Genomic DNA, 24,633 nt, shown 5'->3' on the forward strand with positions numbered 1-24,633 from the left:
TTCATTATATACATTTCCAAAAGATTCAACTTCTGCCCCATGACCTTCTCTCCAGTGCCCTACATACCCCAACTGAACTCATCTGCACCATTCGCCCACATACCAAAGATCTGAATAGGGAACTTATCCGCAATGTATTGGTATCCAGCAGGGCCAGGATGAAGATAATCACCCGAGTCATACAACGGGTTGAGCTGACTGGGAATATTGGGGTCGGCAAGGAACTGGTCGAAATCCACAACGGCATCGAAAACGCCCGACGTGCGGATGAATGTGTTGATGCGCTGACGTGTCTTTTCGCGCTCGGGATCGGAGTAGGGTTGCTGGGTGAAATTGGCTGGCGCGCTGAAAGGTGTAATAGTGGCGCCGAAGACGGGGATGCCGTGGGCGTGGATGAGGGTCACCATTTGTTCGTATGCCTGAGTCAGGCCTTGGTAGACTTGTTCTTGTGCTTCAGGCGTTGTCGCTGCGGTTCCAATATCGTTTACTCCTTCGAAAATCATGGCGTATTTGACACCCGGATGGGCGAGGACGTCGCGGTCGATGCGACCGAAAGCGTTGGGACCGAGACCGTCGGCTAGAATGCGATTTCCGCCTGCAGCCAAGTTACCGGCTGAGATGTACTTGGTGGAGGGGTTCTTCTGGAGACGTGCGAGGAGGAGGTCGGGCCACCTGTTGTTCTGGTTGGTTGTAGATCCACGGCCGTCGGTGATCGAGTCGCCGACGATGAGGAGGGAGCCGACGCGTGGTTGCACCCAAGCTTCGATGGAGGAGAGGAAGTACCAATGCGCCACGGATTGTGTCGTAGAGTTGCTAATGTCTAGACTAGCCGAGGAGACTGCGTTGCCAAACTGGAACCAGCTGGTTGTTCTGGAACCGGGGTGACTGGTGATGCTGTTGGTGGTTTGTCCGTTTGCAAGGTACATAGTGACGGTGATGATCTGCTGCGCCTTGATTTCGAAGTTGATGGGGTCGGACACTGCGAGTGCGCCATTTGGCACGCTAATACCATCCTTGCCTCCGAATGTTACTTTCTGGACGGTCTTGGGTTGAATCTGGTGGATGCCAGCGGTCTGGTTCAACGGAAGCGCGACTGTCACAGCGGTGATGGGAAGATTGGAGCCGCCAAACACGTTGGAGAATTTGAGACGGATTTGCTTGGCCGAAGTGGTCATGTACAGAGTCTGTCGAACTGTCGAGTTCACGAAGACTGCGCCTGTCTGGTTCTATATGATGTGTTAGTACAGAATCATTGAAGATTTGATAGGTGTACGTACGAATGGAGCTGGAGGCAGGTTCGCAGGCTCGGTGAGCTGTGGCATTGATGCCCATGCATCGACCCAGTGGCCATTGGAAGGATTAGGTCGAGTGGTGTGCTTGTCGGAAACCCTCTTCTCAACCTCAATGGCATGGCCTTGAACGGACACTGCAATGCCCACAAGGAGCACTGCTAACCTGGAGAAAATCATGCTGGTTCAATTCTCAATCGAAGGTTCAGAGAACGACAATCCTGCAGAGGAAAAGCGCTGGGGCTCATGCATGATTAATACTACATCGTGTACGGGCCCCAAATCACGGAGGTAGGGAAAGAAGAGAGGCTAAGCAGGAACACGAGCATAGATCTGGTATGGCGCAGGAACCGATCTACAGGCTGTCCTGAAAGAGTATCTGGGGTGCCGTTAGCATGTGGGGATTTGCGGAGATGGTCGGGTAAATTGCGCGGGTGGAGGAAACCTGGTTGGTGGGCGCATTTCCTGCTTCGCCTTTTACCCATCGGCTGCAAAACCGCGTAAACTGCAATCGTGACGTTACTGCGCGCTATTCGGGCCGCGGGCACAATTGTTCCGTTAGCGACAGGAATGGGGGAAGAAGAAGCGAGTGGGAAGAATCATGCATCCGTATTCATTGGTATCGTGGCCCATGCAACAACAAAATAACGCCGCCCATGCAATGCCCGGGAGATAGTTAACGCCTGACAACCTGAAGGATCGTCTTGATATGTCGTACCCGGCTGTGAAATGGAGTCAGCCAGACGTGCGACTGCAGAAAGAAAACTATGGCGCCCATCCATGAGAGACGGCAACCGTGTATCTGATCATGGCTAGGTGGGTGCCAGAAGGTGGAAACCTGGCGACATGAGCTCCCCCTAATATCGAGAAGACGTCGAGGTCCGTCACTACCGGCGCGCTCAGACTCAAAAGTCGTCATCGCTCTCTGCCTTCTTCTTTTTCCGGCTTGTCGTCTTCTTCTTCTTGCCATCCACGTCCATGTCGCCCTCACTCTTCTCGGGCGCGTCGGCGACCTTGGACACGATCTCGTTGAGGAAGTCGAAGCGGTCGGTCTTGGTGATGGCTTGCTTGAGGTGGATGGAGCCGACGCGCTTGGAGTTGCGCGCTTTGGCTTCGGCGGCGGCTTTGGTGACGAGGGAGATCATGAAGAGCTCGAGCGCTTTCGCTGTGGAGAGTCAGCCATGGTGGAGAAAGCGCCGCGCGGGCAGTACGTACAAACAACAACGGGCGTGACCTGGGCGACCTTGCCGACATCGTCGTCGGCCTGCATGATGCGCTTTATGCGGGCGACGGGGAAGTGGTTCTTGATGGTGATGTTGTCCGTGTTGGGCGTGTCTGCCCCGCCTACGCCATTGCTCGCGTCTGGCATGGCGGGCACTGACGCGTCGGGCAAGTAGTCTGCATCCTGCATGCTCTCCTCCTTCTTGACGCCGCGAGGCATACGAGGCGGTGGCGCAGGGTCGCTCTGCAGCGGCGGATCGGTCGTGGGCGGTGGGAGGGCGGCGCGACGTTGTCGAGGGGGCCGCGGTGTCCTGGATGCTGGGGGTGAGTCGCTGTAGGCTGCTCGGCGTAGTACGAGCAAGATAAATCTGGCGACGGTGGAGCCCACCTGCCGTCCATTGGCTGGCGTGGGGCCCGTGCTCATGGCGCCTCTGCGACAAAACCACACGTTTGTTCCAAGCTCCTCTCTCCAGCCTCGTCACGTCCATCGTTCCGTCCAGGGGCGATGGATGCGCGTCGCCAGCAGTGGATGACGACACGAGCACGCCAGAGACCTCTCCGCCTTGTACAAACAGCATCGTGGTGCCTGCTCCGGTTCGCAACGACGAAACCCGCCCCCAGTCGCCTGAGGCCGTGGTTGATCGGCGCGCCGGCGGCAGGAGTCGCTGATGGTGTAATTACTTGATCTAATCTGACACTCTGCCGCGCTTCTTTGTTGACGAGGCGTCTTGACCTGACCACACTTCGGCCAGTCTGTCGCGTCCCCGGGCTTCGCAAGCCGATGCTAGGCGTCGCATATACACAATACACATACCATACACCTCACACGCCTCATGTGTCTTTTGTGATGCTGCCATCCCTCTTGTGCCCCTCTCTACCCGGGCCTTCTCTCAGCCATGTCTCTGCGAGGCCGTTCTTCGGGTCGTCTTCAGGGTAGCCTCGCTGCCGCCTGACGTCCAGAACCGCCTGCCGTATCCTCCGCGTGCACTCTTTGCGTATGCTGACGGCCTCGTCGGAGTACTTCAGGGCGTCGTTGAGAACACCGACTTGCAGTTTTCCTCCCTTCCTCTCCTCGTTTGCGCGCATCTGTTTCCAGCGTGCGCGCAAGTCGCCGAATACCTCCTCAGCATCCAGCTTCTCACCAAACGTCACCCTAACGTTCTGGAACGGCCGTGGTATAAAGCGCGGGAAGGTGCGTGTCTCGTGCATGATATTGTCGAAGCCTTCAATGAAGATGGGGACGATGTCGGGCATCGGCTCACTCTCAAGTACCAATCGAGATACTCCCCACTTGAAGTAGCGCATGATCCTGTCTTCCGTCTGGTGTATCATGCCTTCAGGGAAGATGTGCACCCACGCATGCCGCCGATTCAGGTATGCCGAGGGCGCAGGAAACGTGTCTTGTCCGTTTGTAGAGAATGTGAGGTGGCCGTCGGTAAAAGGATCGATGAGGTCTGGGCTCTTGAGCGATGTGGTAGGCTTTTCTGGTGGTTCTTGCTCGTAGAACGGGCCGTGTGAGAGAAGACGGATCGCTTGCGTTACGGTGGGTTGGAATAGGCCGCCGAATTGGGAATGCGCCGAACGATGTGTGGGTAGAACCTGTCCAAAGGTAAAGAATGTCGACAGTCCTCTACTAGGGCGTCAGCCGAGCTTTCTGTGCATTCCAGAGGTGACATACTTGTTGGTGAAGCATAGATCATAACTACCTAATCCCCAGCGCAGATTGTCCGGGGTAAATATGTAGGCGAGTGGTAGTATACCCCATAGTATGGGATCATCCATTCTGTATAGATTGTGTGAGCGCAGTCCATCCATGACGATTCGGAGATTATGGCAAACGTACGTACACGGAGATGTGGTTCGAGACTGCACGCTCGTCAGTACTGGGCATTTCCTGGATTCTTGATAGTACAAGCACTTACCAGTTATGAGGCCTCGTTGCCTACTCGCTGGATCCTCTCTTTCATCCAATAGTTTCAGGAAGCCCTCCATTCCGTGCGTCTCAACCTTGCTCAGGCCATTCAGGAATCCTTTGCACAAGAGCCCGACAGCGCCCATGGTGAAGGCCGACGCGGCGCGCCATGGCCCGCTGGGGGCCCCCGGCTGCTCCTCTGGTCGCATTGGTGTAGGCGTGGGGTTGAGGGCGACATGTGAAGATTTCGCGCTCAATAGCTGGATGCCGCGGCCCACCAACGTCACTGCCACCTGGGCAGGGACCGGCATTTTGGCGACAGTACTAGCGCGATTGCGGCCTGCACGTGCGCCAAGTGGCTCCAGGGCTGGCTCTTCCGTTTCAACACGCCTTCTTCCATCACCACAGCAAGAGCTCGACACTGTACCAGACTAGACTTGGACTTGCGGGCCTTGTGCATCATCTCCAGAGCTTGTTCACGGAATCCCATAGCAGGGCTAGGCACTGTTGCCCGGACCGGTACACCTACTGAGTCCATCACGAAAAGTCGCGTCTCGGTTTGCGAATCTTGAATGCTGAACATAACCCAACATGCCGCCCCCAAAGACTATCTTCACATCATACGAGCGGAATGCCCTCAAAGACCGATGGGGCTCGCAGGCTACGCGTCTGACCCGTGACTCATTTCTACCTTTTGGCTCCTGCCAGCTATGTCTCCTTCCTTCAGTAGACCCAGTGTGCTGTTCACAAGGCGATCTGTTCTGTCGCGAGTGCGCCATGACCAATCTTCTGGCGCAACGAAAGGAAATGAAGCGACTAGAGAAGCTGAACGAGCGCCAGAAGTTGGAGGACGAGGATCAAAAGCTGCGAGAAGAGGAGGAAGCGCGGCTGCTGGCAGTCGAGGAATTCGAAGCTGTTCAGATGGGGCTTTCGGTCAAAGCAGGTGCATCAGCACGAGTCGTTGGAAGGCAAAGCAGCAAGATCATGGTCGAAGAAGAGCAGGATGCCAAGGCTGGAGAGGCCAGAGGCACGAAACGCAAGTTCGAAATTGACCAAGAGGAACTCAAGCGCATCGCACACGAAGAGCAGAGCAAAGCAAAACGCACATTCGACGCCGAGCGCAAAGCAGCCAAGGGTCATCTCCCCAGCTTTTGGGTTCCCGGCGAGACACCCGACCAACACCACAAAAGCGCAGAGAAGGCGAAACAAACGCCTGTATGCCCGTCAAGCCACCCAGACCAACCTCACAGCCTGTCGCTGAAGAGCTTAACGAGCGTTAACTTCCACGAAGAAAAGTCCTCCGAGACGGGAAAATCGGCTCGCACATGTCCCAGCTGCCAGAAAGCGCTCTCAAACAGTACGAAAGCTATGCTCGCTATACCTTGTGGTCACGTCCTATGCAAACCATGCGTTGATAAGTTTCTCCGGCCAGAGCATCGGCATCAGCGAGATGCACATGATCAAGGACCGGAGCCCGAGACTGTTCATTGCTATGTATGCGATGCAGATCTTACGACAGTTCCAGACGCCAAGGAAGGCAAGAAGAAGAAAAAGGACAACGAGAAGGAAAAGGCGCCCAAGCCTGGACTTGTGGAGATAAGGAGTGAAGGTACCGGGTTTGCAAGTGGTGGAAAGGCGATGGTCAAGAGAGAAGGAGTGGCATTTCAAGTATAACAAGTCTTTTCTGATCGACCGAAGTACGGGCGCGATGACGAAAGGCCAGCCACCATAGACTGCCAGTGCTTGAATGGTAGACCTCACGGTGTACACACACTTCCAATATCTCTGCTTTGTGAAACTAATTGCTGGACAATGGCAATCACATACTCCACGATCGTATTCGAAGTTCTTTTTAGACGGCGGCGGGATTACGAAATTATGCAGCAAGAGCTCGGAAGACAACACCGTATTGGACTTTGATCGGGCGTCATGTACTCAGCACTCACCGTTCTCGAACGCGATGGCCATCTTCCGGGCAAAAAGTTACATGTTCATCACACCCAATACGCAAATTCGGAGTAGACACACAGCTAAGTGCAGCGTGTTTCAATCTCGCTGCCATTATATGAACGGAGCTTAGTGTACTCAGTTACCTGGGAGACTGGTAGGAAATTACCCAATTGTGCAAGGGCTAGAAAGCCACGCCGCTGTGCTGGGTCTCCATTATCGGTAATTTCCTTGCATCTCCCAACTCTGGGCATTATTGTTTCAAACGCGATCGATATGTTGTCAGGCAGTCTCGCCAATGATGCGCTGCTGCTGGTGTGTAGGTATGTTTGCGCCGTTTCACCGTGTGCGGGAAAGACCTCATCACCCACTCACAAGCCCCACTCTAGCGTGATTGCCAATACAGTCAGGGTCGATGTGCAGGATGAGCCGACTGTCCCCTATCAAGAACGACGGATCCTACGAGCTGAACGCGCGGCGTACGGGTGTGAACTGAGTGAAAGGTTTCCGTGGAATCTCTCGTTTGTGCGCTAAGAAAGTTTTGAGAAACTTGCTCACGACGGGTTTTGTATTTGAAATCTCTACGACAGCCGGACAAAATCTCTTCGCACGCGATTCTCTTCCCCACGATACGAACAGCATGTTCAAAATCGTGTTGTTCAGTATGCTTTATGCTTACTTCGAGGGGCTTTGCAAGCAGTACCGCGAAACTCTGTCGGTATGTTCTTTCCGCACGGTTGATACGACGCCGCTCGACACTCGACATTTAATATCAACTATACTCACATCTTATCAGGGCTTCAAACTCACCAGGCCGTTCTTCAAGCCATCCCTCGCTGTTCCGAATGAACAGTCCGTACCACCGATCCGGGAGAAGTGGTGTAAGGTTTCCCCTCCTCATGTTTAGTATACAGACAGCGTACTCATTCTCAATCCATAGACTATCCCGCCGACATCGCCAACGATCTCAAAGACGTCGACCTTCCACAGCGCATCAAGGAAGAAGTATATGCATGCGCATGGGAGTACGCACGTTGCGTGATTCCTCAATACACCAATTGGAATCGCTATGTGGCCTTCATGCGTGTTATCGTCATCGGTATCGTCGCGGAGTGCAAAGGCGATTTGGTGCAGGTGTCACTTGGCGACAATCTTCTGGGTTACAACCTCACTGCTCTTCTGAACGAGCTCTTTCAGGGCACAACTGAACAGTAAGCTGACCTGTTCTCTTTTTGCTGTATCTCGAACCTCACAGACTGATACTGATGTCATCCTATCTAGATACAGTGCGGCCATGGCTCGCGAATTCCGCTGCTTCCTTCTCATAACAGCAGACAAAGCAAGCAAACGCCGTGAAGGCCTGTTGTTCAGACGTTACGTTACCGCCCTCGCCAAGTCGCCTCGACAATGGTTCCGCATGCGCGACACAGATGCTCTGATCCGCTTTACCATGGGCGCAGCTCTGGTCTGTAACGATCTCGATGACGTACATTATACCGAAGAACAGTTCGAGGCTTTGGATGAACTCGGCGCCACTCTCTACGACAGTGTAGCCTTCTACAAACACCGGTCCGAGGGCGAGACAGTGAGTGATATCTGATCAAACGTGATGCGATGGACACAGACTGACCTGGGACTTTTAGAACTCCACGTTCGCATACGCGCCTTCCGATATCCGTATCAAGGCTTTCCACCAGTCCCGTGAGTTGCTCTGGGCTCTCGATGTTGCTTGGGCGGGCAAGCGAGAACACATGGTTATCATCAATTTCTTACGATTCTTCGGTGGTCCTATACATATGAGTAGGTTAAAATTTCCCTTCCTAATGATTTACCGTCATTAACAAAGTTCTCTAGTGATGCGTCGCTACCGGTTCATCGAAGATGGAATGATGATTGGTCGACCTGAGACTACCGCCGTCATCACACAAGCACGCCAACAGTTCAAGCTCTGGAACCGCGTCGACATGCAGGATGGCGATGCCAAGGACGTTGAGCGCTACAACCACTTAATGGCGAGAAGTGATGAGCTCATGTTCGACGGCCTTCGTGAGTTCCTCGACGCGAGCAGCGAGGATAACTGTAAGGGCTGTCAGCACCGTGAGACACATGGTGGACATACTTCTTTTTCGTTTGGTGGAATAAAGCTATGCGACGGCTGCAAGGAGTCTTGGGGTGCGTACGTCGAGTCTTTCTCGGCTCGGTTCGCGGATGTGTTTCCGGAGATCAAGAACGTGATGTCAAATTAAGTCGGGTATTGAGTCGATCAGACACGTGAAGCGCGGAAACCGGCTTTCATCAATTGCGGGATGAGCTAAAACTCACAATGGTATTACCACGCCAACCTAGGGAAAAACTGAACAGCCTAGAGCCTACGTTAACTTTAGGTCACCTCCTTTGCAAGGTTTTAGGTTAATGTAGTCTGCAGACCTGTTCAGTTTTTCCCTTGCATAAGGTGTTGCTGTAACTGTCCATTGACTATTCAATCAAAAACACTCCCACGACTCCATTTGCTTGCCCTTCTGATCCTCTTGCCATATATGTAGAACACGAAAGGCACTGGGATAAGCAGTGCCGCGAATCCACCAGTGATGCTACTCGCGGGGCCTACTCCAACGTTGTGATACAGCGGCGTCACTACCAACGGAAAAGCGCCCGCAAAGGCGCTTCGAAGAAAAGTGTTCGCTGCTACAGCACTTGCAGCATACAACGTGAATGTGTCGACCAGGTAGTTCAGGGCAGCTTGGAAGATCGTAAAGAAACCGGTTCCCAGCAATACCAGCCCAATGACGGGAGCGATCCAATGGTATTGAGGGTCCGCTGTCCACCCCAGGATGAACTGACCGACGGAGAAGAGTACCGAGCCGAGCATCATCGGTGGCAAACGCGCTTCCGGAACGGCACGATTTCCAGCTGCACGATAGACTTTGTTGTAAAGAAGTTGGTTATAGGCGTTGATGCTGCAGCCGATGATTGCGCCAACCAAGATGCCCAGGAAAGGCAGCGTTGCGCTTACAGCTGGCCATCCCCTCATTTCGCCAAAGATTATGGGAATGCCTAAAAGCGGGTGTAGAAGTCAGTACATGTCTCACATGCAGTTCTAATAGCGATATCTCTTACCTCCCAGCATCATGTATAGAATGCCGTAGCAGAAGCTAGCGTAGAGCGCGACAAGGAAACAGATAGGAGTCATCAGGAGCTGTAATGGCCGAAGAAGAAACTTCTTAGACAACTCTTTGATGCTGACATCCCACTCCTCGAACTTGGTGTGGAGGGCCCAATTGCCGGTTTCGTGCCGCAGGCGACGTGCTTTGTAGACGAGGAGTTTCGGTGGGTAGCATTCGTCGATGAAAATGATGTCGATGAACAGAATGGTTGCCTGAAGTATACCCGTGAAGTATTCGGTCCAACGCCATCCAAGTGATGGATTGGCGACAAAAGCTGCTGAGACAATTGGCCCTAGACACGGTCCTCCGACGACCGCCATAGCGTAACCTGCCATGGCTAAGGCCCTCCATGCCGGACTATACAGATCTCCCAATACACCACCGGTATTCGTAACCGGAGCGCTAGCAAAGAAGGCACCGAAGAACCTTGTGATCATCAGTGTCTGGAAGTCCTTTGATACGGCACTACCGAAGCTAAAGCAGATTGCAATGAACATGGGCGTCAAAACTGCCAAACGTCTACCGTAGACTTCGGAAAGTGGAGCCCAGAGAAGCGGTCCAAGTCCAAATCCAAACAGGAAGAGCGTAGTGCCCAACACTGCGACCTGGTTTCCTACGTTGAACTCGGCTGCTATCTGTCGCGTACCTGCAGAATATGCAGAAGAAGCCCATGTCGCGCTCATAGTCGTGAGGCCATACATCATGGTCGTTGTGATCTTCTTCTTTGTGGGCCAGTTCATGGGGCGATAAGGATCGTCGTCGCCCTCAAAATCTACCAGCACATCTGCAGTGGTCTGCTGGTGCGCCAGAGGATGGGAAAATGGCGCAACATTCGGTCGTGTACGTATTCGTGAAAGTGCGGTGTCGCGTCTAGATATTGTCCGGCTCAAAGGCTGATTCATACCACTCGCCGTGGCTGTCGCTCTTCTGTCTCTTGGTAGACTGCGTCTGCTGCGTGATCGCGAAATGCTTTCTTGAAGTTCTCTTCCCGATGGACGGTGGCCGTCATGGTCGGCATCCTTCTCTTCCTCATACTCCGACGATGAATCGGACGTTGATTCGCTCCGCTGTCTTGGTCTTGATCGCCTTCCACTCTCAATATCTACGTCTGTGTGTGGTGTCGTAGTGGTATTCGTTTCCGATGATCGTTCGTCTTTAGAATCCATGTCTACAGTGGTTCATATCTTGTCGCTTGTGCCAACGGTGTACTCTGGAATGCTTGAACATAAGACTACGATCCCTGTTCTAGGTGCAGCTCGAAGAATGAGAAAGATTGCCGGAAACGTGGCAAGTGCCGGACGCGTTTATGATGCTAAAGTCGTCAGCAACAATAGAACGAGGGATTGATAGAACATCAGTAACGCTAAGCAATGACAGATGCCACAAAAATCTACTATCGCTGGGCATCTCCGGTCAATATGACGTAGATTTTGCGTACTAATCCGCTGCGCTAACCTCGAACGGTATAGTACATTCATTGCTCGGCCTTCTCGAGGTGTTATTCCCAGACCTCAGTTCGGATAAATCTCCGGCTGACAGATTTTCCAACAAGTATCGCTCGCACGAAGACAATGTGTAACAGTCGAGGAAAGACGCGTGCGCACCGTGAACGCCCCATTTTCGGCGACGCGACAACAATGACGTAACGACTTGCAGCAAAGACGTGCAATGTCCTTCCGCCAGCTCTTCATTACTTCTATAGCACGTAAGAAACATAAAACCTGGAATTGAGACATTCTGGGTACATTGCTAACATTACTGGTATTACTCGACAAGTAGTTTTCATCTACCTATCCAGGTGGGTCATTAAGTATTCTTACAAAGCTCCAGGGGTGTTCTTAATGGCCTGAGCAGCAGCCTCGCAGTCCTCGCCTAGCGGAACAACAGCGCCATATCCGACAGACTGTCCACAGCCAGTGAAGCCATAAACTCCCTGGTAGAATCCGGAACCATCTGGACTGGCCTTTTGCAAGGTAGCAGAGAATACATCGGCACCCGCTGAAGGACCAAGAGTTACGTTGCCCGAGCGGTAAGTTGGCTGTGCGGTGGCGTTGTTAAAGAAATAGACATTGCGCTGGCACTTGGGTGAAAGGAGGCTTCCCACGCTGCCGAGCAAGAAGGGTTGATTGACCATGCTTTTCCACATGTCAAGGGAGTATCTGGGTGCTGCCTGGTTGGGTTCGCTGACGAACTTCAGATCGAACGCCTCGGAGTACAGGCCAGGACCGCTGACAGGGTTGGGTGCCTGTGCCCACTTCGAGTTGATGCCGAAAGATCCATCCCTGTATGATTGGAATGGTGCATTGAGTGGTAGAAATGCGCCGATTCTGGTCTGAATACCGCCTACAGTAGCTAAAGGGTCGCGCGTTAGCTATAACCCACAGGCTGAACTGAGTTCGCGTCAATTACTTACCAACTAGAGATGGGACGAGGCCGGCGACATAACCCTGGGTTACTTCGTCCACGCCGGCAAGGTACGACACAAGGGGCGCATTGAGTGGTGTCTTGGAGCTACCGACGCCGACATAGGGGATCATAGAGCTGCCGACCATCAATCCTGTAGCAAGCTGGAGGCCGCCCTGGCGGATATCGGTGTTGGCTCCGGCGTTAACGATGACCGGGTGCATGCCCTCGGGAAATTTCAGCTCTTCGGGAAGAGACAGCAGATTTAGTCCGCCTAGGTTGACCAAGCTCGAGAACGACTCCTTGAGGGCCTTCATGACAGCATCCTTGGGCACCGGAACAAGGAACCAGTCTGCAGACTGTATCAGTACAAGATTTCCTTACAGTCCAGAGAATTCACACTTACTGCTGGTCGCACTCATAGTGCGATCTTGCTGGTTGTAGATGGCAACCTCGTTTGGGCACGTTGTGCTTTGGCCAGCGACGAGGCTTGCGGCAGCAAGCAGTACTTGGAGGAAGAAGCGTGCCATGGTGTAGCTGATGGTTCAGGTGGATGGTTGAGTAGAGAGCGGTCTTACGGTGGCATAGGCCCGTTATATACAAAGGTGCGTTCTTGTTTTGGGATCGTCATCATACCCACGTAGACTAACATGGTGCTTTGCACCACAACAATGACTCTATAGCTCTGTCAGTGCCTTGCTCCCGAGCCTGGCCGTAGCATCCGGAGCGATTGGGCGCTCTGGACATTGAGATCGACTGCTAGCATTCCCATGCTCATTCGGTGGGATGGACATCACGGCTCCTGTTCTCAGCGCTAGCCATCAATTAGGTTTCAGTTCGCCCCGTTTCGGTTTTTAATGAACCCACTTGTAAATCAGGCTAGCTACAAGTAATCGCTCGGCACAAGAAGATCAACGATCGTCGGTACCAGCGCTTCCGGTCCGCTCCAATCCCTTCCAGAAGGACTCTTACATCGCGCGGCTATGAAGCTCCCGAATAACGGAACCTGTGTGATGCGGGCTACCTGACTCAACTCATCTATCTGAGCATTTCGTTATACAACCGTACACAATGATGCTATAAAATGGGATGATACTTGTGTGATCACTCGAGACTTGATAATTTTGGATTTGAGATACCCCTATTACGATGTAATCACAAACCCATGCGGCCACTTTCAGGTATGCGTGAGAGCTTACTCAAATGAGTACACTCTAGCGCTTATGATACGCTATGGGAGATGACGATGTGAAGCAGTTTAGAGTTTTCCCATTCAGGAACAGGAAACTTGAAAGAACATGAAGTGATGCGGATGGCGCTAAGCTTTATCTTCCGATAAACGTCTTCCAACTGGTATCATGTGTTTTGATTTTGCACGGCTTCATGACGAACATGCGCAAACCGAATTATCAGCCTCATGACCCTCGAAGCTGATCGTGCACATGTTTGCATACTTTACCGGATCGTATTTTCCCTGAAGCAGTATTCAACTCTTCAAAGGTTGACCACCCTTTCATGATGATGACGCGAAAAGACTTGGCAGGTAGCATTTCGGGTGCCTGGGTAGATAGTCAGCGCGCTCACCATCTTGAATGTGATGTCTATGTAGACGGAGAGTTCGAAGGGAGGAACAGAATGCCATGATCGCTCGGTTAATGCAGCCCTCCCCACACGCGCCCAGGTGGCTTGTGGGACGTGTATGTATGCCAAGCCACTAGCACACGCCTCCAACGCGCGCGAACTTCCTTGAGGCGTGACGTTTGCGGTTCCTCAGCCCTGTCGCACCTTCTCATTCTCCCTTACCGATCATTCTTTTGGCTGCTTGTACAGGCGCATATATTCAGCAACTCTATGCGACTCTACTCCCGCTATTTTTATTACAATTGAGCACAGCACCCGGCCATGACAGATTACAGCAAACAGACAGTCGCGCAACTGCGGCAGGTGTTGAAGGACCGGAGTATACCCAGCACCGGCTTGACACGAAAGGCGCAAATTATCGAGAAGCTCCAGGAGGCCGACCTCGCTGCTGAGACTCCCAGTGCGCCAGATGAGGGTACCGAAAGCGCAGACGCGCCGCCGGATGCGGTGGAGCAGGCGAATACCGAAGTTGGCGACGACACTGCCACCAAAGAGCATGTCCCTGGACCAGCGCTCTCTGAGGCTGGAGGTATGCGCACTATGAGTGCATCGCCGCCGCTAGATGCTGACCCGAGTCTAGAAGCAGAGCAGCCTACACGCGAAGCCGAGCCAGAGTCTGTACCCGTACCCGCAGCGACTACCAATTCCCTCCCCGAGACAATTTCGCACATTGACAGCGATATTCCTCCACCAGACGAGATTAAAGCAATAGAGCGGCCTGCCGAGGACACAACCAACGCGGAGGAGCCCGGCTCAATACAACCAGCGGGAGTCTTCAATGCACCGCCCGCAGATGCCGACGATGTGGTTGGCCCAACCGTGACGGAGCCTACGGATGCGGAAGTTGGAGACGTAAAGAAGGTCGAAGTCGCAGAGGGCGAGCTGCCAGATGCTCCAGGACCGGCTGCTGAAGCTCTGCGGTTGGCGCAGCCAACGTCTGGACTCCCCGAAGATTTGCAAGACACGAGCATGGACGCGAAGACAGCTTCACCTGTGTCCAATGAGCAACAATCCGTTGAGAATCCGGAATTGCTTACCGTTCCAGAGCCCTCGACGACGGAAACATCGAGGCTCAACACGGAAGAAGTAGAAACAGACTCGAAGAAGAGAAAGAGGAGGAGTGACACCCCCGAGATGGCGGACCAGGAGATCAAGGCAAAGAAGCACAGGCCCAGCCAGGAACCGGCGCCTGGCGTTCACCTGCAGGAAGACGAGGACACCGTCATGGAGCAAAGAAGATCGGAGGAAGAGACTGCACCTTTAGCAAATGGCAATCCAAGCGAAACAAACGACACTCGCTCTATACCAGCCGGGGAGGATCCGCCAGTTATAGAGACTGACACAAGACGCGAGAAAAAGGAAAAGGCCTCTCGGTACAAAGACCTCATGAAATCCAACGCAGACGACACACCCCAGGAAGCCTTGACTGATGACAGGCCCACGGTACCCGCGCTCCACCCAGTGACATCTGCATTGTACATCCGCAATTTCATGCGCCCTCTGCGTCTAGAGCCACTACGAGCGCACCTCATCTCTCTTGCCTCGCCGCCATCCACCTCACCGGACCCCACAATTGTGGAAACCCTTTTCCTGGACGTACTCAAGTCACATGCGCTTGTACTCTTTAGCACTAAGACTGCTGCATCACGAGTGCGAGCATCTTTACACGGCTCCATCTGGCCACCAGAAGGCAACAGGAAAGAGCTCTGGGTCGACTTTGTCCCGGATGAGCACGTGAAGGATTGGATCAAAGAGGAAGAGGACGCTGCTGCTGCCGAGAAGGACGCTCGTGCAAACAAACGCTCACATAACCCCAAACGGTTTGAAGTCGTATATCCAGAGTCTAGTGATGGCTCTGTTGTAGCTGTATTCCAGGAAGTCGGTTCAGGCGCTCCTGCAAACGCACCACGAGGCCCACGCGCAAGCGCAGACGCACGAATGCCATCTATACAACAAGCACCAGCACCATTGGTCCCAACAGCCTCATCGAAAGATACCCGACAAAACACAGAAGCTTCGTTCAAAACACTCCACGATCTGTTCAGCTCCACAGAAGCGAAGCCCCAACTCTTTTATCTCCCCGTTTCGGATGATATTTCCGATCTGAGGCTGAAGGAACTGGACGCCGAGACAAGTAGAGACTGGGCACCTGGCCAGACGAGGAAGGGGCGGGGCATCAAGACTGAGATGAAGTACAAATACAGTTTTGACGACGATGACAGGGTTGTCGAAGTTGGTGAAGAGCGCCCTGACTACAGAGGCGGTAGAGGCGGTAGTGGCTACAGAGGGCGAGGGAGGGGTGGATATAGAGGGAGAGGGGCAGACATTTGGAGAGGATGATTTACCCGAAGGGATGCAATCTTTGTGTAAGGAATATCGAAAGTCGAAGAACCGGGCCAGGTGCTCTGCAACAAATGTTCTTGGCCAAATCCTCCTTCCCTATGTCTGGCCGCTGCTCGAAATTGCAGCAGGCAAGAACGACGGCTACGGTTTGCTGTAGCTTCTTCATTGCAATGCTCCTCCTGCACCGACCTTGTTGCGCATGGTAGGGTGGCTCCCTACGTAGTCGCACACTGATTTCCTCACTCAATTCGCACAACTGACGACAATGGCCGCCCGGTGTCCAGGCGATCAGCTCACGAGCGACCTCATCGCCGAACAGGCTTTGCCCTTTGGCCATAAAGATATCACCTTCCACCTGCTGACTCTAAATGTCTGCTGCACTCTGGCGTCATTGGCGATTGGGGTTTCCGTCTTCCACATCATGCAACACGCACTGCACTACCGACACCCACACGAACAAAAACATATTATACGTATCCTCTTCGTCATTCCGGTCTACGCGTGGACCACATTGCTCTCTTATGTGTTCTACAGAAGGGCTGTCTACTGTGAGCTTGTCCGCGAATGCTACTCCGCTTATGCTGTCGCCAGCTTTTTCACGCTTATGTGTCATTATATTGCACCTGATCTCCATGAGCAGAAAGAGTACTTTCGCCACGTCGAACCGAAGAATTGGGGTTGGCCGTTGAATTGGTTCCAGAAGCTGACCGGCGGCGAGCACAAAGGGTTGCTGAGGAGGCCGAGGAGCGGCATTACCTGGTTCAATGTAAGTGATGGCCTAGCCTGTGTTCTTTGAGAGGTTACTGATCATCCGCAGATCAACTACATCGGGATATTCCAATATGTCGTCCTTCGTACCATCGTAACAACTGTAGCCGTCATCACGTCATCCCTCGGTCAATTCTGCAAAGGAAGTCATAACGTACGCTACGCTTCGCTATGGACGGCCATCTTTGATGCACTCTCTGTTCTTGTTGCTATGTATTGCCTACATCAGATCTACGGGCAGCTCAAAGAAGATCTCGCACCCAACAGGCCCGTCTTCAAGATGGTTTGCGTCAAGCTTATCGTCTTCTTTACTTATTGGCAAACATGGCTCATCTCGCTGCTCATTCAATACAGAGCACTGCGACCTACGCGCTTCATTGCTGAACTGGATCTTCATGTCGGAATTACCTGTCTGCTTACATGCACTGAGACTTTGGTCTTTGCTGTCCTGCATTACTGGGCGTTCCCATGGAGGCCCTACAAGATCGATCGGCTTCCGAAGTTCCCTGAACAAAGATACGAGTGTGGACCCAATGAAGCTTTGGTAGAGGTACTGAATCCTTGGGATTATTGCTGCGCCGCTGCTCGCGGCTTCCGTTGGCTATTCCATGGCATTCACTTTCGGAACGACAGCGTAGCCTACAAGTCCGATTGCAAAACTCATGGTCCCAGGACTCGAGGCGGCACGCAGTCAGAGCCACTACACGACGGATCGAAGAATAGTCGGAGGTGCAAAGAGAAGGGTCGCAAAACAGCTTGATAGGCTCGTGGACTACGTACATGACCTTGAAAAGAAACAACCAGGAGGCGTCCAGGAAAGATTGACAGTCTACACCAAGTATGAAAAATTAGGAATAGCTCAACTTGTATCTAGACAGCAATACAAAACAGGAATACTGAGAGAATTTCCTTCTTATCACAGCCCTTTGCAACGATGTGAAGCTTTGGAATTATAAAGGCATTAGGTCGCCGACGGGCGGCTTAGCGCTTACATAACACCAATGAAGCTCGGGACGATCTTCACCAGCACCACAGCTACGGCTCTCGTCCCTCAGACTTCGCAATCCCGTAAATCCCCAATGTGTCCAGGTTCCCCACAGCAAATCCTTCTGGTGCCCGTGAGACAGTTAGCGTCGCTGCTAACGTCTGCACGCGACTGCGGCTAGCTTCCGCGTGTCTGGTATTTGAGTCGGCCTGCCCGCATCGAGCGCGTTCCGTTCCTCGATGCGATCGCTTCGCACGCTCGCTCGCCCTCAGCCTGAGCACAGCACAACATGCCGTCTAAATCACGTGGACTGAGGACCTCGACAGGGTGGTAAGTTCACGCAGATCAAGCATGCATTAGTTACTGTGAAAGCAGAAGCTCGAACCTCTCTATGCACAGCATCGTAAGCGCAATGCTAACAAGTGGACAGCTTGACATGCCGCAAGCGCAAGGTCAAGTGCGACGAAAGCCATCCAAGTTGCAAAAACTGCGAGAGAGTCCAACGAGAATGTGTATATGCTGAGAGGACCCCAACACCCCGACGCCCGCGAGCACTAAGTGCGCGTGACGTCGACGTGACCGCAGCTATTGGGGACTCAGCGCCATCAAACAATGAGACCGAGCCTGGGTCTGTAAGCATTCCAACGCTAGGTTCAGAGCCTGTGGAGCCGTTACAGTCGTGGCCCTCATTCCCCGCAGAACCGCCGGGGCTCACTGAAAGTATACTACCAAACGATGATTTCTTCCTTGACGACAGTCTTTTCACCTTCGGGGAAAGCTTGGCGCCTAATTTTGGACCTGTCGAATGGTAACATCGACTCGCTTATTGAGATTGACATTGACTAAGATCTGATAGGTATGATCTACTGGCGGAAGACGCGATCAACAGTATGCAAGGGCAAACGAATAGCAATCGCTGGAATTTCGATATTGCAAGTTTATCAAGAAGACAGTCCCCTCGGCAATCCGTCGCTCTGGCAGGCGATGATGACCCTTTTGGTAGCGTCAACGTTCACACAGTCGCAATAGCCGAGCAACCATGGAATACGGAAACAAGGATTGAGTTGAAGCGGCAAGAGCTGACGTACTTTGAACATTATGTCAGTGATGTAGCACCGATCTTGGATCTTTTCGACCCTGCGAAACACTTTGCGAATGTTGTCCCCCACCTCGCCTTGCATAACGTAGGTCTGCTCAAGTCCTTGTTGGCAGTCGGTGCTTGTCATATGGCCCTATCCCAGGATCAGGATGTCGGCAATGAGGCTGCTTCTCAGGTTCAACCCGGTACGCCCGCTTCGTCGTCTAGCGCATCGTCCACTCCACGAAGGGCTGCCGAACAACTGTACTATGAGACACTGCAGTATCTGTCGCAGAATATATGGCATCAGTCATATACCAATTCTCGCGAAATATTGGTCACTGCTACAATGATCTCGACATATGGTAAGCAATGTCTCTATGCGAATAACGTTTGCGAAAGGTACTAATCACATGTACCAACTCGTAGAAATGTTTGGTACGGCTGGTAATCCCGATCACAGTAATTGGGACCGTCATCTGAGAGGAGCTTTCTGGATACAAAAGAACGCAGGCGCAAGCGGCGAGTCTCCCGATAGTCTGCAACGTGCAGTTTGGTGGGCTTGGCTGCGGCAAGACATCTGGGCAGCTTTCCGTACTGGACGACCAGCACTGACAATACATCAGCCCAAGGTAGCGATGGTGGAACTCACGTCAGAAGGACTGGCGACACGCATCATATATATCGCCGCAAAATGTGTCCAATTCGCGGCAGCGCCGAAGCAAGGGGACATAGCTGGCTACATTGAAGCAGGAGAAACACTGCTACGAATGCTAGATGCTTGGAAAAGTCTCCTTCCATCAAGCTTCGAGCCCATACCTGTGGAGACTGGACCCACCGCATCATCTCCAAGTTCGACCCTCGAAGCGAAGCCGACGCCGATCTGGATACACCCTCCCGCACATGCCGCTGCTATCCAAACCTACCACTTTGCGCGAATAATCATGATTCTCAATCAGCCAACGACAGGAGGTCTCAACACGTATCAAACTCGCTTCAAGCTCCTTCGCGAAAGCACGTCGACAATATGTGGTATTGCTTTGGCGCAGCAATCGCAAAACTCCCCTTCGGCTTTTGTCAGCTTCCAGGCTATCTATGCAGGTATTTATACCAGCTCTTCGTATATGTACAGATTACTGACTTGACATCAGCGGCACTCTGTATGGAGACACCAGATCGACAAGCGGAGATACTGGAGATTCTCAGATCCGTCTTGAGCATAAGCAAGTTTCCGTCGGTCTCGATACTAGATGAATTGGTCAATGTCTGGGGTGGGAAGTCACATCAATGATACTAGTTGGATGTCTTCACAATGCTACACGATTATCCATGCAATCGTTCTAGGGCTTCTCGCTAGACGACGTATCCCATGCTGTACCAGAGAGGCACAGCTACAACTAGAGCAGCACATAGGCGGAACCCTTGTCGCGCTTCAGAAGTCACTTTGATTGTTGGAACATGACGCACAACTCTGGGGCCTTGCCGACGAAGCTGTATGGAGTATCGGCAGACCTGGTGGTCTCGCATCGAGCGCCAATCGGGTTTGGCTCTGGCCTGCATCGACTACGCTAGCGCATCGTACTGCCTTTTCGGGCCGTTTTGGTGGTGACCATCACCACCTTACTCAGAAAGGCTCGAATCGAGTACTAGACCGCATCACATCAAACCGGTAGGATCACTTGCTGTGGTCGTATTGCGATATTCCAAAGTCAAGGGCCGCAAGCCTGTTATCATCGCTAGGGTTCACCCAGCAAACCGATGAGAACGCTACATCAGCATTTCCGTCTCCATACCGCTTCGGCAAGAGCTTGCCAAGCATGATTGCAATTGATCATTCGAAACGCTGGTCTTCTCCTATCACCCCAATGTTCCAGAAGCAGGTCAAGCAATGCAGATATGGTGGAATTGGGTTCACGGGTCTTCACTATCGGACTTCAACACTGCATCGGGGTCGCCCCTGACTTTTCAGTGACTGAGAAGTACTCCAATTTCAAGCTTTGATCAGTAATTTTCTGTAATTGGTATCCTTTCGCATAGTAGCAACGATACTCGTCATCGATAGCGCACTCTTAACCCATTTCCGTCGAAGCTCTCGCTTCACAATTTCTCACATTCCGCCAAGCGCTAATACATACGAAAGATCAGATTTCTAGACGAATCCCGGATGACAACAACTCTCCGAAATGCTGTCACATCTTTCCGGAGCAACCAGCCATGGTGACACGCACTCAACACATTCGTATTTCCACACGTACAACAATCACTATAGGCTAAAGACTGACGTATCAGTTTACGGATATGGAAACCGTCACCTTATTGACGTCCCTTCATTCGTTGTGTTTCATGTTGCTGACGGACACGGCCGGTGCTGCACAGCGTCAGCACCTTAACAAGCGGCTGCATACCCTCCCTTTCCAGGTTTCCCCACACGGCTCCGTTTAACCTTATATTGACGGAACAACCTCATATGAACGCGATCAACTCTGCATATGCGCGATCAAAGGACATCGGCCTTGTACACCCCGGATATCCGCTCAGCGCAGCATGCAGCCGCGAACAGGGAACAGTCAATTACACTTTGGGCGACTGCCGCCTGACTTCATCTCCCCTCACTCATACTCTTCCAGCCTTCATAAACGTCGAGCAACATCACCAGACTTCGCCTCGATATTGCGATCGCTATACTGGCATGGCATATTGCTGATTCTGCTTCTATAGCAATCTAAAATCATTTCCGTGACGATGTGGGGTTACGTGCTAATTGGGCCTGCGGATGATTACCGAAGCTGTTGTCTGTATGTCGTGATGATAGCTTTACCCAGAGTACACGTCCTTATACAGACGCGAAAGACTACACTGACACATATAAAGTCTACATGAAGGACTCGAGAGAACGAGCATCTGCTCACGAAACAACAGATTCAATCTCAACTAATCATCTACCTGAGCTCTGCTTACCACATCCACGATGAGGTATACAACCACTGCCGCCACTCTTCTTAGCCTCGCGACCACCTTCGCGCACCCTTCGCCCTCCGCCGACCCCCTTCGTATCCTCCCACCGAACTGGTCGTTCACCATCTCCTCCATCCGCGGCCCAGGCTGTCCAGACTCCGGCAAAAACGGCACCGTCTCGCGCACCACGCGCCCAACCTTTGGCTCCAACACCGTCGATGGCAGCGAGATCTACTACTGGTACATCGCATATCCATGGATGCGTGTCGACCTCGAGGCCGGCCCCCGCCATACATGGTGCGAGACGACGCTGGCATACAAGGAGTACAAGGATTTCGACAAGACTGCTGAGGCAGAAGACTATAAGCTGAGGCTGCACAAGAACGGTACAAAGGGCATCATGACGTACGAGCTTGATGAGGGAGTGCAAGTCTACTGGGACTTTGCTTACTACGTGGGCGAAGGGGTTGGAAGAACTGAGGTACGTTGTCCACGATACTGAACCCTACCATGTATAGGCAATATACTGACTCTTCCAATAGGTCGCCGATACCATTGACCTGACTGGTCCTGCTTCATCTGGTCCGTATGCTCAAGAACACTACTCCAACATCAGTTACCCACCCGAGCTTATTCCTCAGCCTAATTGCGGAAGTGGTACGTTCACTTTCCGCACTGAGATGTGGGTACAAGGCAAGGAAGGTCAGAAGGGTGTTGTAGATAGTGAGCATTCCTACAGCGAGGCGCTTGGTGACCAGTACTATGGCGCGCAGCAGGGGTTCAGTTATGATTGGGAGAAGTGTACATAGGGGTCACAGGATGAGAGCTATGCTTGGAGATGAGAGGGGTAAAATTTATAATGGTCGCTGGGGAAAAGTTATTCGCGTTATGGAAGATATGTGTCCACAGAATGTCAGTCGTGTTTTCAACGTCCTTCCTGTTTTCAAACATGCTGATGTGGATTTCACTTTCACAGTGAGTTTTTATCGTTGACCAGCGATCTCGGCGCAGCATCCATCATGATTGCTTTGCATGGTGTTACCGGGAATATCATGAGTTACACGCGTTCAGTATCAACGCTAGAATACATTGGTCGTACATATCAATCATCGCTCTGCCAACATGTTCTTGATCTGCCGCCAGTAGCTGCCGTCTACCTCCTTCTGCAATTCGTCCTTGGCTAGCCACTTGAAGTCTTGAAGACCAAGCTTGTTCTCCTTGAGGTTGACCTGGCCGGCCATGATGCGCGCCTTCAGGAAGAAGGTCTTGGAGCCGTACTCCTTGAGGTCGCCCGTGGGCTTGGGTTCGCGGTAGTCCACCTGGTGATGACCAACTGGCACGTGGCCGACCAGCCAAGTGTTCATGTTAATGCCACCGGTGTGTGTGATGATACGACTCGCTGCCTGGTAGTTGTTAGCATCTCAGTAGATCTCCATAGGATGTGGTATTGCGTACGCCGTGCAGATTCTCCTCCTTCAAGCGATCCTGTGGGAACTGCCATTGCCCCTCCTTATTCTTAACAAGCAGATATAGCGTTCTCTGAAGCGCGCGATTCAAGCTCTTTGTGTCGTTCTTCTGATCCGCTTCTGTTATCCTCGGCATTGGCTTCTCTACGGGCTCGCGCTCCATCTTCTTTGCGCCAGTGGTGTCCGATGCGTCCTCCAGGCCAGATTGCTCAGCGTCCTCGATAAGCTTGCCAACCTGGTGTTCAAAGTCGCTCTCTTGTGCTCCTACGAGGAGCTCGTCGTTCCATGCTTCGTCTCCGTAACCTTGATATCGTCCGATGTCGCGGGCGGGGGTCAGCCGTTGCTTCATTTTCCGTTTCCATTCTAGGTCTGCAGGTGTTCGCTTCTTTACGTAGAAGTATCTTGTGAAGGGTAGCGCAAGTCGTTCGTTCAATCGTCGTTGGTATAGGAAGAAGGCAGCTTCGAAAGGGTGGAGGTCGCGTGTTATTTGCGGGGGGCGGGACAAGACGACACCTGCGTTGACGGCGTAGGATGTTGACGGCGATACCTGGGCAACGGGAGGAATGTGTTGGGCAACTTGGTCCTCGGTTTGGACAGCCGCGGCGGCAGCAGATGCATATGTGCGGGCGACGGTGTCTCTACATGAGCGACATATTGATTGACCTTCGTTCGTCAGCGCTCCAGTTGTCTCTAGCCCCAATTGCATTCCATACCGGCTCGTGAGGCCAATCGCCTCGTTGTCTGCTGTCCGGCGTTCATTTCTCCCAGTGCCCTCCGCGGTATCTCGATGCAGCCGCTGCCATCTCGAGATCTCAGAAAAGTTCGGGGAGCGGAGGTGCATTGGGTCTAGCGGCATTACCTAAGCAGATATTTCGAGTTAACTTTTCTTCGGCGCGAACACCATCTCTTCTTCTCCACGGCACCTATCCTTATCCCCAGCATACTCGCATTGTCATGAGATCCTGGTCATTTAACGGTGCCTAGAGGGAGTCGAGCAGTCTTTTTCGCTAGCGGTACCTTCACAAATCCTAAGGTGTACGGCTAGATAGATTTTGCTCACATTCTTACGCGCTCAAGGACCTTACACGCTTGCATGCTTATCTATGTGACGACGTTATGTTTAAGATGGCACAACAGTCAGCTTATCCGCTGGCTCATGCGTTGTGTGCGTCTATGTATGCTTTCAAGCAGAGCGGTCTCAGGTGTACCGTAACTATCGCCAGAACAACGTTGGCGGCTGATAACTTCACGCGCCTTTCCCCCCGTTCCAACCCCCGAGAGGGCGCACGATTAAAGACCCAAGTGACGTAGCGTAGCTGTACACATCATCTCAATATATCACATCTGATACCTTACTCCCGGGACAGTTGAAGGTGCATTATCGGTGTTTCCTTCCCCCGATCTCCAAGTCTTGGCATCGAAATTTGGGACTGGACGCGTTCTCGCCGCGCAGAGCTTAGA

At 52.5% G+C, this 24,633-nt stretch overlaps 10 protein-coding genes across 10 annotated transcripts; 4 read left to right on the plus strand and 6 right to left on the minus strand.

The window, feature by feature from the left end:
* Nucleotides 1-59: 59 nt before the first annotated feature.
* J4E78_008196 (uncharacterized protein) lies at nucleotides 60-1,469 on the minus strand (the record flags this gene model as incomplete). Its single annotated transcript, XM_049368798.1, has 2 exons — nucleotides 60-1,226; nucleotides 1,278-1,469. The coding sequence occupies 2 exons, from the start codon at nucleotides 1,467-1,469 to the stop codon at nucleotides 60-62; spliced, it is 1,359 nt and encodes a 452-aa protein (XP_049219763.1).
* A 725-nt stretch (nucleotides 1,470-2,194) lies between these two features.
* J4E78_008197 (uncharacterized protein) lies at nucleotides 2,195-2,934 on the minus strand (the record flags this gene model as incomplete). The annotated part of the gene is made up of 2 exons (XM_049368799.1): nucleotides 2,195-2,454; nucleotides 2,505-2,934. 2 exons carry the CDS (start codon nucleotides 2,932-2,934, stop codon nucleotides 2,195-2,197), a joined length of 690 nt encoding a protein of 229 aa, XP_049219764.1.
* A 407-nt stretch (nucleotides 2,935-3,341) lies between these two features.
* Nucleotides 3,342-4,631, minus strand: J4E78_008198 (uncharacterized protein; the record flags this gene model as incomplete). Its single annotated transcript, XM_049368800.1, has 4 exons — nucleotides 3,342-4,140; nucleotides 4,189-4,293; nucleotides 4,358-4,376; nucleotides 4,433-4,631. The coding sequence occupies 4 exons, from the start codon at nucleotides 4,629-4,631 to the stop codon at nucleotides 3,342-3,344; spliced, it is 1,122 nt and encodes a 373-aa protein (XP_049219765.1).
* Nucleotides 4,632-5,013: 382 nt separating this feature from the next.
* On the plus strand, nucleotides 5,014-6,096 carry J4E78_008199 (uncharacterized protein; the record flags this gene model as incomplete). Its single annotated transcript, XM_049368801.1, has 1 exon — nucleotides 5,014-6,096. One exon carries the CDS (start codon nucleotides 5,014-5,016, stop codon nucleotides 6,094-6,096), a length of 1,083 nt encoding a protein of 360 aa, XP_049219766.1.
* Nucleotides 6,097-7,268: 1,172 nt separating this feature from the next.
* ABA3 (Molybdenum cofactor sulfurase) lies at nucleotides 7,269-8,615 on the plus strand (the record flags this gene model as incomplete). The annotated part of the gene is made up of 5 exons (XM_049368802.1): nucleotides 7,269-7,275; nucleotides 7,310-7,580; nucleotides 7,657-7,954; nucleotides 8,013-8,169; nucleotides 8,224-8,615. The coding sequence occupies 5 exons, from the start codon at nucleotides 7,269-7,271 to the stop codon at nucleotides 8,613-8,615; spliced, it is 1,125 nt and encodes a 374-aa protein (XP_049219767.1).
* Nucleotides 8,616-8,848: 233 nt separating this feature from the next.
* J4E78_008201 (uncharacterized protein) lies at nucleotides 8,849-10,273 on the minus strand (the record flags this gene model as incomplete). Its single annotated transcript, XM_049368803.1, has 2 exons — nucleotides 8,849-9,423; nucleotides 9,487-10,273. 2 exons carry the CDS (start codon nucleotides 10,271-10,273, stop codon nucleotides 8,849-8,851), a joined length of 1,362 nt encoding a protein of 453 aa, XP_049219768.1.
* A 1,076-nt stretch (nucleotides 10,274-11,349) lies between these two features.
* On the minus strand, nucleotides 11,350-12,466 carry J4E78_008202 (uncharacterized protein; the record flags this gene model as incomplete). The annotated part of the gene is made up of 3 exons (XM_049368804.1): nucleotides 11,350-11,885; nucleotides 11,947-12,288; nucleotides 12,343-12,466. The coding sequence occupies 3 exons, from the start codon at nucleotides 12,464-12,466 to the stop codon at nucleotides 11,350-11,352; spliced, it is 1,002 nt and encodes a 333-aa protein (XP_049219769.1).
* A 1,372-nt stretch (nucleotides 12,467-13,838) lies between these two features.
* On the plus strand, nucleotides 13,839-17,072 carry J4E78_008203 (uncharacterized protein; the record flags this gene model as incomplete). Its single annotated transcript, XM_049368805.1, has 5 exons — nucleotides 13,839-15,809; nucleotides 16,561-16,686; nucleotides 16,738-16,842; nucleotides 16,918-16,989; nucleotides 17,043-17,072. The coding sequence occupies 5 exons, from the start codon at nucleotides 13,839-13,841 to the stop codon at nucleotides 17,070-17,072; spliced, it is 2,304 nt and encodes a 767-aa protein (XP_049219770.1).
* A 4,647-nt stretch (nucleotides 17,073-21,719) lies between these two features.
* J4E78_008204 (uncharacterized protein) lies at nucleotides 21,720-22,515 on the plus strand (the record flags this gene model as incomplete). The annotated part of the gene is made up of 2 exons (XM_049368806.1): nucleotides 21,720-22,187; nucleotides 22,249-22,515. 2 exons carry the CDS (start codon nucleotides 21,720-21,722, stop codon nucleotides 22,513-22,515), a joined length of 735 nt encoding a protein of 244 aa, XP_049219771.1.
* A 297-nt stretch (nucleotides 22,516-22,812) lies between these two features.
* Nucleotides 22,813-23,931, minus strand: J4E78_008205 (uncharacterized protein; the record flags this gene model as incomplete). Its single annotated transcript, XM_049368807.1, has 3 exons — nucleotides 22,813-23,109; nucleotides 23,162-23,835; nucleotides 23,886-23,931. 3 exons carry the CDS (start codon nucleotides 23,929-23,931, stop codon nucleotides 22,813-22,815), a joined length of 1,017 nt encoding a protein of 338 aa, XP_049219772.1.
* Between the last annotated feature and the right edge of the window lie 702 nt (nucleotides 23,932-24,633).

This window comes from Alternaria triticimaculans, assembly GCF_023758025.1.
Source record: "Alternaria triticimaculans strain BMP 0046 chromosome Unknown scaffold_13, whole genome shotgun sequence".
Classification (NCBI taxonomy): domain Eukaryota; kingdom Fungi; phylum Ascomycota; class Dothideomycetes; order Pleosporales; family Pleosporaceae; genus Alternaria; species Alternaria triticimaculans.